General features: G+C 41.5%; 1 protein-coding gene across 2 annotated transcripts in view; it reads left to right on the top strand.

Moving 5' to 3' along the window:
• The window catches only part of sobpa (sine oculis binding protein homolog a), a 63,828-nt gene extending 51,408 nt beyond the window's left edge, over positions 1 to 12,420 (top strand). For both annotated transcript variants that reach the window (XM_082517121.1, XM_082517120.1), the window contains 2 exons: positions 3,242 to 5,267; positions 7,368 to 12,420. In XM_082517121.1, the coding sequence (XP_082373247.1) occupies positions 3,242 to 5,266 (2,025 nt within the window). In that variant the 3' untranslated portion in view covers position 5,267; positions 7,368 to 12,420. The remainder of the gene's footprint in view (positions 1 to 3,241; positions 5,268 to 7,367) is intronic.
• Positions 12,421 to 13,209: the final 789 nt, after the last annotated feature.

The following is a 13,209-nucleotide window of genomic DNA, read 5'->3' as shown; positions in this document are numbered from 1 at the left end:
TCTTCATCATACATATAAAACCACTTCAGGCACCACAACCTCTTATGAAACCTTACAATCTCTGCACCGTCTGAAACTCTCCAGCCTCTTAACCCGCTGCCACCTCCTCCTTCGCCTTCCTCTTCATCTCCTAAATCCTACGTATCCTTAGAAATCTGAAGCCCCTGCCTTATATGGAGAATCCAAACTGCCAAAATCAATAATAATTTTTTTAAAGCCCTGGCAAAATGAAAAATTTCACAAATTATCTTTAAAAAATGTGACGTAAGTGGATATTTTTTATTTAATTTGCCTCTGTATGTGTTTTTCTTTGTATTTATTCCTTTCGTTTTAAATTTTATACATATTTCTGTTTGATGAAAGGAAAACAAAGTCAAAACAAAACCGAAACATATACAGCAATAGAAAAATGTTAAAGAGTAAATGTTAATAGAGATTAATAAGTAAATAAGTCAATAAATAACATGGTAAACTAAACGAGGAAGCAAGTAAATATGAAGATTCTTACGTTAAAGATGATAATTCAATTATAAATATGTCACAGTTTATAAATTTGTGGATTTCTACATTTATTTCTAATATTTTGGTGCATTGCATAATTGCAATATATTTCTATATTTTTAATATTTCGGCAGTTTTTGTCCTCCACAGAATTAACCTTTTCTATTGGGTCATTCTCTTTGAATGCAGCAAACTAAATGCTGTTTATTTATTGCTCTAACCTCTGAGAATGTCTCAAATCCCCTCACAAATCACCTCACCTTATGTGTTCATTTTTTTCTTATGCACTAAAACATGTCGCTGACTAATGTGGGAATTCCTAAAATTCCTAAAATTCCCTAGACTCTGGATTGGGTCAGAGAGTCAGAGGAGGGAGAACATGTCGACCACTGGGGTGCTTGTTTAGAAGCCGGATAATTGTTGTAATGCAAACGGTTAAACTACACCGCCGATGCTGGTTCGTTGGCCACGATGGAAATAAATGACCATAATTACATTCAACTGCAAACATCTGTGTGCAGGAGCCGGGAGAGAGCGAGAAAGAGAAAGCACAACTCCATTAGCGTAATGCGCAGTGAAATTTCACTCACGGTGCAGAAAGTCGTTAAGTGCTCTCCATCTGTCTTTCTGAGTCGAGGAAATTTTCAGCACATTTATTATTTAAAATATCCTGGGCATACCATTATCAAACTCAACTTGTGAGAGCACCTTTTTGACTTTTACTCAGTCGTGGCTCATTGAATTAGTGAGGACTAAATGGGCAGTTAAAGCATGTAGAATTCAAGGGACTGACATCCGAGCGCTTCCAGCGCCGTGTAGTTCAGTCTCTGATCTGTTTTTGCTGCTCTCCGGCTGCTTCTCTCAAACTCGGTTCAGTTTTTAAGTTAGAGTGACACTCTCTAATGACTGTCAAATGCAGACTTTTGCCCTTTTCGTGAATGCCTCTGCTTCAACCAGTTCACCTCTGATGTAAAGCACATAATCGAGGCAAGCAACCTGATGTTTTACACATGTTGCAGTTGAAGGACAGCACACTGTGTTTTCTTTTTGAAATCCTGGCCAGTGCTGCAGTGCATCTGCCCAAAAGCCCATGTGAGTCCACTGTCTTTCAGCTGCTGCCAGACACTTTCCTGCCAAATAATCCAATGTTGCTATGCAGCTTGCAAAAGGAGTTTATCCACCTTCCGGTTGCATCCCTCGACTTATTAACATTCAGCAGGGGGGCTTAAGGGTCTGTGTGATGGATGGATGTCGTTGAAGGGTCTGACAACTGATTAATGCCTTAATTATCTCCAGCGAGGACCTGCCACTCCTCCCAGAGCTGACAGAGTGAGCTGTGTGTGGCCTGACGAGTAACTCCGTGTTCAGGGCTCGCCCACTGCTATCTGCTCTACCAGGGTCACATTCATTTTCCTCCCCTCAAAAAATCTGCACGTTTTGCACTAAAAAAGGTGTATAACGTTGATGAAACAGTGCAGCAGTGCGTTTTGGGATCTTTGCCATTGCGGTGACTAAGAAAGACAACTTTTCAATTGAGCCTCCACATGTTTGGATCCAGCCCAGGTTTGCATTCTGCATACAGAAGCAATCTCTGAAGTCGAGTCCATTTTTTGAATGTAAAATGTTACTGTTGACTTACAAGGCTTTATGCAACCAATCCACCTACTATATCAAGGAACTATTAACCCCTTTATAGCCATGTTGCCATGTTACATCAGCTCTGCTTTAATAGGTAGAAATCTCAAGTAGAGCCATTTTGGCATCTGATGCTGCTTTGTGTGAGTAAGAAAGGAGTCAAGAGAAAAGAACAAAGAGGGGAAACAAACAATACAACATAAAACACCTGACAGGAACTGGTGGCAGAAATCACAGATCAGTTACATGCAGCTCTGGAGGTACAGCAGAAGGGTCCAGGGAGAGAGGAGGATGCAAAATTATGCAGTATATAAATATAAAAAAGGCATATGAATGCATGGGTCCCAAAAGAAATACACACTTTTCACGTGTAGCCGGCTTTACTTGATTAACTGATTTTAACTGCAATCTTACTAATATTGCAGTCACTTTAAGTAAATAGTTTTCAGCAAACAACTGTGGCTTTTAGCCAAAAACCTCAGAGCTCGACTGAGAAAAATAATGTTAGAAAATGTGAACGTTTTGCACCAAGCTTCAGCCATCACCTGCAACCTATAAAGATATTTAAAGTAAAACATTTCACCACCCAAAGAACAGCACAAAATTCTGTTATTCACCCATTTACCCATTACACCAATATACAGTGGTCCTTCTACCGTTTAACCTGATTTGACTTGTTGACCCACAATTCAATACCAGTGTGAGGGAAATTGTCTTTTTGTGTTGTGCTTCAGGCGCTGGTCTTTATAGCCAACAGAAGGTGTAAATGGGCATTTCTTGTTAAGACAGAAGGTTAAAGGCAAAGTCACTTCAGCAGCTGAACGCCATTATGCGAGCATAAGATAGAACACATAAATATGTCGAAAGCAGAACTTCAATGTTAAATGTTTCTTTTTTTTCAGCAGATCTGTAAAAGTATTTACAATCTACATCAGCTTCCTTAAAAATAATCTTTCTCTAATGAGCTTCTCTACAGATGGTGTGGAGACTAAGCGTCTTCCCCACATTTTTCAGAGAATATTTTGTAGTGGATCATCAAAAACAGATCAGGAGTCCTTTGTATGCAGGCTGACAGGTGCTTATATATGTGTGTTCCTTTTTGCAGGTGTGTGACTGGTGCAAACATATTCGCCATACTAAGGAGTACCTGGACTTTGGTGCTGGTGAGCGGAGGCTGCAGTTCTGCAGTGCCAAATGCCTGAACCAATATAAGATGGACATTTTCTATAAAGAGACCCAGGCTGCCCTTCCTGGAGCACTGTGTAACCCAGGACACGGAGCTGGAGGGGAGGGTAAGCCGGAGTGCAGTTCAGGAGTGCAGCTGCTCACTCCTGAATCCTGGGGAACGCCGCTAACGGACCTTCGACGTAAAGCTCCCTCACCTGGAGGGCCTTCCGCCACCTCAGTTTTGGCCCCTTCCACATCTTCAGCTGCCTCACCCTCAGACACTGCAGCTGTCTGCTCCCCATCCTCCTCCTCTTCAGTCAAAATCCCCACACCCAGACCCCATGAGAGCCCCTCACTTCCCCCACCACCTGTTCCTGCTCTTCACCCACCAGTCGGGGTCCCCTCTGGCAGCCCTCCCATGGTGATGACACCCCGGGGACCCATGCCCCTGCCTCTGTTCATGGAGCATCAAATGATGCAGCACATCCGCCCCCCATTTCTTCGCACCTCTGCCCACCCAGGAGGACCCAACAGCCCGCTGTCAAACCCAATCATTCCTGGTATTGGTCCACCACCACCTCCTAGGACCCTTGGTCCTGCATCAAGCCCCATGCACAGGCCTCTGCTATCTCCACATGTCCACCCTTCATCTAATCCCAACCCTGGCATGATTCCCCCACACCCTGGAATCCCCATGCCGGGCCTACCGCCTTTTCCCCCAGTCAACATGATGCCCAATGGACACATCCCCCTGCCCCCAATGATGAACTTTGGCATGCCGTCCTTGGCTCCATTGGTACCTCCCCCAACTCTCTTGGTCCCTTATCCTGTCATTGTACCCCTCCCGGTCCCAATTCCTATTCCAATCCCTATCCCCTTCAACCCCAAATCCTCCAGGGACCGACCTGAGAGTACTGGTTCTGTCCGAAGTGCTCCAGAGTCCTCAGAAGCTTCAGCTTCTAGGCCCCACTCTCCAGGCTCCTCTGGAGGTGATAGAGGGAGCCAGAAGATAGAGCCAGCTGGAGGGCGTGTCTCTCCTGTGCGGTCAGAGAGAGGAAGGACAGTGGAATTGACCGTGAAGGCAGAGGACAACTCAGGCAACCTTTGTCTCAGCAGTGGCCCTGGATTGATGGATGGGGTTATTGATCTAACAGTGGGCCAAAGATCATGCCAGCAGCAGGTAATTCACAGGATTCTACCTGGTGTCCAGGTCAAAGTAGAGCCAGAGGCAGATTCAAGATCTCCACCAGCTGCTGAGCTGGGCAGGGAAGGGAAGAGCCATCGTGATGAAGGTGAAGGGGCTCTGCTCTCACAGGAATTCCTCAGTGCTGCGGAGCCAGAAGGGGCCACACACCCTAACACACTGGAATCATCAGCCCTACCTTTCAGTGCTCCCAGCAAAGCTTCAGTGAGCCAGAAGAGTCCCCACTATTCTAACCGTACAACACCACCCTCACCAAGTACAGTACGGACCCAGCCCCCATCTTTACCCCAGCACCAGACTAGCCCTGCTGCCCCATGTAATGTGATAGTCAATGGTACAGGATGGCATCCACTTCTCACGCCTGCGTTCGAATCTGACCGAAGGGGAGAGGCAGGAGAAGGAGAGGCAGAGAAGCACCCAGCTAACGGTGAGCTTGAGCGTGAGGCGCTGAAAGAGAACAATTGTTCCGTAGGTGAATGGGAGCCAGGGAAGCGGGTCTCAGCACAAGATGAGATGGGTAACACGGTGGAGGGTAAGCCAGATCCTGACTCCAACTTGGAGGAGGGTGAGCATGCCTACGCCCTACCGCTGCTGTCGACCGGAGGCTGTGTTGTCATACAGCCTGTGCCAAAGCCCGCTGCCGACAAGACAGCCATCCTCTCCTGCTCCATCAGCGCACCGCTATCAGCCGCTGGGAGTCCTGAGCTCGAGCCGCCGCTGAAGAGGAGGTGTCTGCGAATTCGCAATCAAAACAAATGAGGTGAGTGTTTTCCCACAACCGACTTGAAATATAAATTCAAACATATTTATTCAGTGACATTTCATAATTCACAGTCGGGGGTTTATCAAATTAAGAGTTGGTTTTAAAAGTCTCTTACTCCCGAGGGTGCATCTTTAAACTATTCAAAATGACTCCCTTCAGTTGAAAATGTTCTTTAACAAGCTGTTTCATATTTATAATCTTCACATCTGGAAATCTCTGGCAACCGGATTATTTTGTATTTTGTCATTTTGAAAAGACATAATAGGGTTGATCACTTAATCAGAATTTCAACAATGTGATGCTTGATTCAAGGGCAGACTCGGTGTGCCCTCGTGCAGTCACAGTGGAAAGGGTCAAACAAGCATTAGTTGAATTATTACCTCCAAAATAATGCCAGAGTGCAGGTTCCCTGGCATTAAATCCACTGTGACAGACGGACTGCAGGTGATGTATGAGATTGTCACCCGGAGGGGCACTCGCAGGGACTGGCACTGAAAAGACTCTAAAAGGGTTAGTGAAGCAGGAGGGAACCTGACACAAAGCCCATTTGTGAAAAGATTAAATGAACCAGCACACCTACAAGGTGGTGTTAGTACAAGCAGGCTGTGCACAAGGAGGGCCTTGTCCTCTTAATATACAGCCAAACCATTCTGAAATAAAACCTTAAGACTCAGCAACATCACATAAACAAATACATTTATCCTAGATGTTAGGAGCATTTGGAGTCATGTGATTAGCCAACACTCATTTACCAAACATACATTTCCACATGAGCTTGCGCCTTGATGTCATTTTACAAGAGGAATACCCGTCTTTGCTTTACTGTGACTGGCAGTATATGAGCTTCGGAGTTTGAATGAGGAGCCTTTTATGCCATTAATGCCAAATTTAATGATGCAATCCTCGAGTTATTAATTAAATGAAATTGTATTCAAGAGCAATTGAAGACCAATTCAGGTTGTGGTAACATGAGGCGAATGCTCTGAATAAGATTAATTGGTAACGACAAAAGATGGAAATCAAGCCCCCTGCACACTCAGCGCTGCTAAACGCCAACCAGCAGCTGAAATAAACAGAAGTGATGCGCTGCAATCTGCAAGTACTGATACAGTAGCAAAAATATGGAGGATCAACAGTGCCTCCCTCGCTTGCTTTCTGGTAAATGGTTGCGCAAAATAATAACCAACAAAAAAATCATTTAAGTTCTGAAGAAAAAATGCAATCAGGTAAATCCATTATGCCTACATTTATTTTAATACTCCTTTTTTTTTTTGTTTTTAAAAAGAATAACAAAGTACCACAAAATCTATTTATTTTACTCAATATTTATTTTCCCATTTGGTTTATTATTTATATTACTTTGATTTTGATTATTTTGTCCGTTTAATTTATTGATTCTTTTTTGGGGGAATTTAATTTCACTTATTTTTAAAGTTCCATATTTATTTCTGCATTATTTTCCCTTAGAATTTATTCTCCTCTTGTTTCTCCCAACCTAAATGAATGACTCCGTAATTAAACAGAGAAATTCCAGCAAATAAAAAATAGAAGCTAATTAAATTCTAAATATTAATTCATATATTTCTCGAATTGATTTATGCCTACAATAGTTTTTTTTATATTATTTTAGTGCACCTGATTGCATATTATTTTTAATAAAGTCATGTATTTATTTTTTATATATATTTATTATTTATCTAGAGGGTTTTGGTCCTCCATAGTGTGCAAAATGTGGAATACCATATCTCACCTTGCCTGCAACATCACAAGGCATTCATTATGAAATATTTAACACATTATGTAAAATTTATTCCAATAGAGACGCAGAAGCTGAATGTTTTATTCTTTATTTGCCCAAAAGTGTCCTCAAGCTGATTCTGATTGCTGGGAGAATAAACCACAAATTAGGAAGTGCTGTTAAAAATCTGCATGTTCCTTAATTTGGCCCTCAGTAGTTTTAACACCAAAACTGTCTTTGCTCTGAGCATCCTCCACTCTCCCACTTACCTTCAAATTAAAATACCTTGAATTCATGCATCAGCTTTGCCCGAAAACAGCTCTGACTCCGTCTAATTCTCCTCCCACTCTGCTTCACAGATGGATGCTCTGAGGACCGCAGTGCCATCAACGACACTCACTTGTCCACCCCCCACCTCCAAATCACACACACACACACACACACACTGTCCTCATCCTTACCCATCGTCCAGTCTACCAGCACCACAAATCGCCTTTGATGACCGATGAGTCCAAACAAACATGATGATGTGTATCATAGCCAAGTGGACTACTGTTGTCTGTGCGACAGACACTCTGATGGCCACCAGGACCGTTTGATCCCTGAACTGAAGTCAGTATATTCCTGCAACAGGAGGAATTTACCCCACTGCTCCTCTCCTCATTTAGAGACTCTCAGCCACACTGCCCCTTTAGACTTCAACCCACCCTCCCCTATCGAACAAGTACTCTCTGTATTGTCTTTTTACTATGGAACGCACTGTAGTGTCCGATATTCAAATCTGCTGCTTGAAAATTACTGAAGGAGCCCCTAAAACTGAAACGCTTCAATCCAACTTTGTGCCACACCACAGGTATAAAATCTCTGCTCCTGTAAGTCTTATTTTTATCACTTGTCACTGAGCTGTAGAGGCATTAAAAATCAACTTGGCATTTGCTTGTTCACCAGAAATGTTTGCACATAGATGCCACACCGGTTGCTTCAGTTCATGGAATGATGAGTCAAAGCAGGCGCCATATTGCTGAGGAGGAGCCAGACTTTTTAATGCACGTATGTCTATGGAAGCAGTAGATACACAATTAAATACCAGGATGATTTAATGAAATTTCAAACTGATTTTCAAGCTATTTGATTTGTCATTTCCCCAGATTTTCTGTTGATAGTTCCAAAGTATCAGATATTAAGATTACAAATCTGCAGCTGCTTTTCTGTGATGTTCTGACTCTGAAATGTAAAAACTGATGGGATTATATCATTTTCAAGAGTTTACTGTCACCTTGAAATATGAGCTGGAGACGAGTCATTTGGCTCAAGTGCTGCTGTTCGTGAATGCCTTTTATCTTTTGGGAAGGCACACACACACAAAAAGTCATTCTGAATGCTCTGAATGCTTCTGGAATGACAATTCATGCACACTGTAAGTCAGTTTAAAAGAGAGTTGCACAAAGCAGCACAAAAGTTTTCACGTTACACAGGAATGGCTAAGAACACATAGTGAGTTCCCCCGAGCATGATGGTGGCTGCAGAGATGCATCTCTCAAGCCCAGATTTGGTATCTGTGTGTTAATGCACGTGCTTGTTCACAGCCAGCAAAAATGTCCTTTCCAACCTTGTCACAAAGTTCTGGGTGAATCCAATGGGATTAAGAAATCTGGGAAATCTTTTTTTTTTTTTTTTATGGATGGGGGCATAAAACCACCTTCACATATGTTGAGAAATATTCTGGAGATAACCTTCACCAGCAAGTAAGTGTGTGGGTGGAATCGTGCATCTCTGCCATTTTCCGTTGGCATCTGTCTGTTTGCTCTCCACTGAATTCAGTTTTAGTGTTACACAAGGATAAGATGGAGCTGTCCTGATAATCATTCCTATTATTGACATTTTCTCTACCCTCTGGAATGCTGCCCGTGTGCTTAAACAGTAATCTTTGCTAGTAAGAGTAATAACAGAGAGCATTTCAAGGCTTACTTGCACCACCAAAAGAACTGAGATGGCATGGCAATGTGGAAGCATCCTCCAGCCTGCAGTGGGTACTCGCTTCCGCAGGCTAGTACTTAATCTTTTCTATAATACATTACCAGTGATGTTTCTGTCATGGGTTAGTTTGAGACTGACTGCACTGAATTTTGAGGGGGATGCAGGGGGAAGCCAGCTCTTTCATAAATTATTCTTGTGGGACTGAAGGGAAAACTGCTGAAGTAACACAACAGAAACATTTGAACAGTAAACACACAGAGGACAAATTCTTTATGGCAATATTTTGTCCACTAACTCTGCCAAGTTGGTTCTTTTTTTGCCAATTCTTTTTTGTTTTAAGAAAGTATTTTCAGCATTTGTAGATCCTACCGGGAAGATTGAGTAAATGCAACACAACTATCACCCATCCAGTTTGATCTGATCCAGTTACACATCGGCTGTGAGCTGGGACGCCATCAGACAAAGCCAGCATTTAGTTTACACTCCTATGGAGGAGGTGCACTGTACCAGTGTGAGACAAGGTATTATCACATGCCAAAGGCCTCTGGTGTGTTGAAACAAAACATGTCACCTAGTTTTTAGTGGAAATGGGATTTTAAACTGAACATTTGACTGGATAATTTATAGCTGCCAAAATAACAAGCACTTATTTTGAAAAAAGAAAAGAAAAGAAGACCCAAGAGAAGAGAAGTGGATGTCAAAAGCATCATTACTATTATACTCTTTTCGGTTTAGACCTGTGATATGTCACAGTAAGCGTGACATAGAATCTGTCTTAAAATGACAAAGTGATCTTCAATTATCGTTTGTCTTGCACCCTGATTTTCTTTAAACTATTAGTATAAAAGTAAAAAATTATTTTCTACACTGTAAAGACCAGACTGAGCTTTTCCTTACGCCCGTATTCACAAGCATACATACTCATGTGGCACAATGCACATAGTAAATTTAACTTTGTGTTTGTGTGTGTGGGGCAGGTGCAAGCAGAGAGCCCAGCTGAGATTAGAGTGTTGACTCAGAATAAGCAGTGTGCAACTCTATCTGTCGCCTCTTAGTCAGGCATTTAGGCTTAGCTCGCCTCTTGCCAAGGCCCAGCTTTGGTGTCACTTTAAGCTTTTCCTCGTCTCTGCTTCAATTCTCTGCAAGCGGAGCCAGTCTTATGAAGCTCTTGTCTGCCTTTTGCTGTATTGCACTTAAAGAGACAGACTAAAATACGCATCTAGTGCTGTTATTTTTGGTGTGAGCTGCTGTAGTTTTGAATATAGTGATATAATGGAATTAAATCACATTGAGCTGCAGGAAATATAAAGGAATGCAGTTCCCGGATTGGCCACTTGAGGCTTTTTCCAAAAACAAAGAAGTTCAGTTAGCTTCCTTTGTCAAAATACATTAAAAAGAGCATACAACCATGTTTTACAGCCTGGCACAAAAACAGTTTTTGGAGTTTCATAAGAACAACACTTGGTTTAGGTGTTGGTGTCTTTTACAACATTTTTAATTATATTTTCAGACAATTAATATGCCATCTATCAGCCCACTCAAGAGGTTTGTGCTTTAATTTTGGTGAATGAATTATAATATTTTATTAGTCTGTTACTTAAAGCTCATTAGCAGGCATGTATGTGTGGTGCTTGCTAACCAAACTTACAAGTGTTAGCACCCTTTCATCCAGATATAGTCACTTATGGCTCCAGCATGGAAACCAACGTTGCGCAAATGGCCCAAACAGCCCAAGCACAAATGGTCAGTGGGTGACGGCACGGTGGCTTAGTCCATCTTAAATACACAGTCTGTGAGTGACATTTGCATGTGTGTTTAAAGTGCTAAAACAGATTTGAAAAACTCAACAGTAATGCCCATTTCCAAAATCATGATCCATTTACTCTTCCTACAGAACTACACCCGTGACTGTGCAGAAGAAACCTTTCATTTTCCCATGACAAGAGCAGACATTATTTGGAAAATAGTACATTAAAGGTTTCTGAATTAAGTGGGCCCTGCTCTGCCGAGTTTTTCAAATCCTAACCCTAACCTGTTGCACACAAATATTTAAGAGACGTTTAGTTCCATTATACCGAAGAGACGAGAAGGCAAAAATCTTTACAGCCAATACACAAGATAGGAATGGAGTGAAAGCATGGCAGGCCACAGGGAAGATGTGCAAATGTGATTTTAGGGTGACTTATTCCTTTAAGTAGAGCTACTTCTTTCTGTAATACTTTCCCAAAAAATACAGTTTACATCAGAAGAATATAAATTGAAATTGATTTAATTTCTTCCCCAGAGAATAACTCTGTTTGTTTTATTGACCTTTCCCTGACCTTTCTTGTGGCGCCTTCAGGAAAATTTAACAAATTTATTCCTAGGATGGAAAACCCCAGATATCTTAACCAGTACTTTCATACTGATTTAAAATGTTGAGAGGGCTTGATTTGATGAGGAACTTACTGCAATCCGTTGTTATGTCTGTTTTCACTCCTGCTTACATAGAGACGCTTACATACAGAGACTACAGCAACATGCCCAATTGTGTCTGTTTCTAATCTGCACCATGCTGTGTTGGCGTCACAAGCGGTATACTATCTGTGCCTGAGACAGACACCGAACATGCGAAAGCCTGACTCTCGTGGGGAAAACCTGGACCACCGAGTCAGTCTTTGTGATGGCAACCCGACTCGTGACAAATATCCAGCATTCCTTTTTTGGCGATGGACTACAGGCCTGGTCAGCAGCCTTAATTATGCAATGACAACCAACTCCAAAACTGCTAAAAACAAGTGGTCCACAGGCAAAATAAAACATGATTCAACTTCATGTTACTTTTCAGAAACAACGGAGAAGTTGCCTTAACTCTTGCTTGTATAATCTCTCCAGTTAAGACAATGATGCTCGCTTGTAAAGAAGACTCTCCCTTCTTTGTACAAAATGAAATATACCAGAAACAACAACTTTGTTATCTTGCTAGTGTCAATGTATAGATGATCAGCTTTTTCTGTAGCTTGTATGGACCGTCACATTTTTGCTAAGAAGAGAACCCCCTCACCCCACCCCACCCCTTCCAGACTTTCTCGTTCCTAATCATCCAAACTGTTTTAACTCGTGGTGGACTGTCAATCTTTTTTGTGTACATTTTATAGTATTATTTATTGTTGACAAGTTTTGCATTTGCAAATAAAAAAGTAACGGTGGTTTGACCTGAGCATTTGATTCCAATGTAAATGCTTGGTGAACAGTGACATGCTTTTTCTTTTCTTTTTTTTAATCATTAAAAAGGAGGACACAGTGATATGAGGAGGCCTTTTTATTATGTAGTAACATGTACATAACATGTGGCCAAAATTGCTTTTGGAGAATGGTCATTTTTTTGTGTTGTAACAGTATTTGTTTTATTCAGTGAATTGCCCATGAAGACAAATAAATAAGAGGCACACACAACTCTGTTTCACATGTGTTATATTTGTTCTTACACACATACAATGAACAAAAAAGTGACTCAACTAAAATGAGACAAATAAACAAATTACTAATAATGCTTATCATAAATTAAATAACAAAAACTGTGGCAAGAATTGACATTTCTAAAACAAAATTAATAAAATGAATCCGGAAATTAACAATGAACACATTAAAAAGCTACAGAAATAATTAGAAGGATGTATAAATGAATGAAAAAATTTACAAATAAATAAGGAAAGATGTAAATAAATTCATGCAAAGTCAAATGAATATTAATTCCTCCTGAGGTCTATGTGCAATGGTATAAAATAGTTAATCCCTACATTATTTTGAATAGCATTTTGGTGCATTCACAGGCATATACATTTATTGATTTTGGTAGTTTGTGTACTCTGTAGAACATTAACACTCAGAGAACTCACAACTGTGTTAATTCTTCATGACATGGATTCAACAAGGTGCTGAAAACTTGCACAGAGATTTTTGGTCCATGTCAGCTTGATAGCATCACACAGCTTTTGCAAATTTGCCAGCTGCACATCCTTGATAGTCATCGTGGAGATTGTCCGAGTACAGTGAAGCCATTGCCATGTCCAATAAACCAGTTTGAGATTATTTAAGCTTTGTGACATGGTGTGATGTCCCGCTGGAAGCAGCCATCAGGAGATGGGTGCACTGTGGTCATAAAGGGATGAACACGGTCAGCAGCAATGCTCGTGTAAGCTGTGATATTCGAACGATGCGCAGTTGATACTAAGGGACCCCAAA

This window comes from Aulonocara stuartgranti (assembly GCF_965226115.1).
Source record: "Aulonocara stuartgranti genome assembly, chromosome: 19".
Taxonomy (NCBI): Eukaryota; Metazoa; Chordata; class Actinopteri; order Cichliformes; family Cichlidae; genus Aulonocara; species Aulonocara stuartgranti.
Note: the sequence above shows the minus strand (reverse complement) of the source record. Positions and strands in the feature narration are given on the sequence as shown.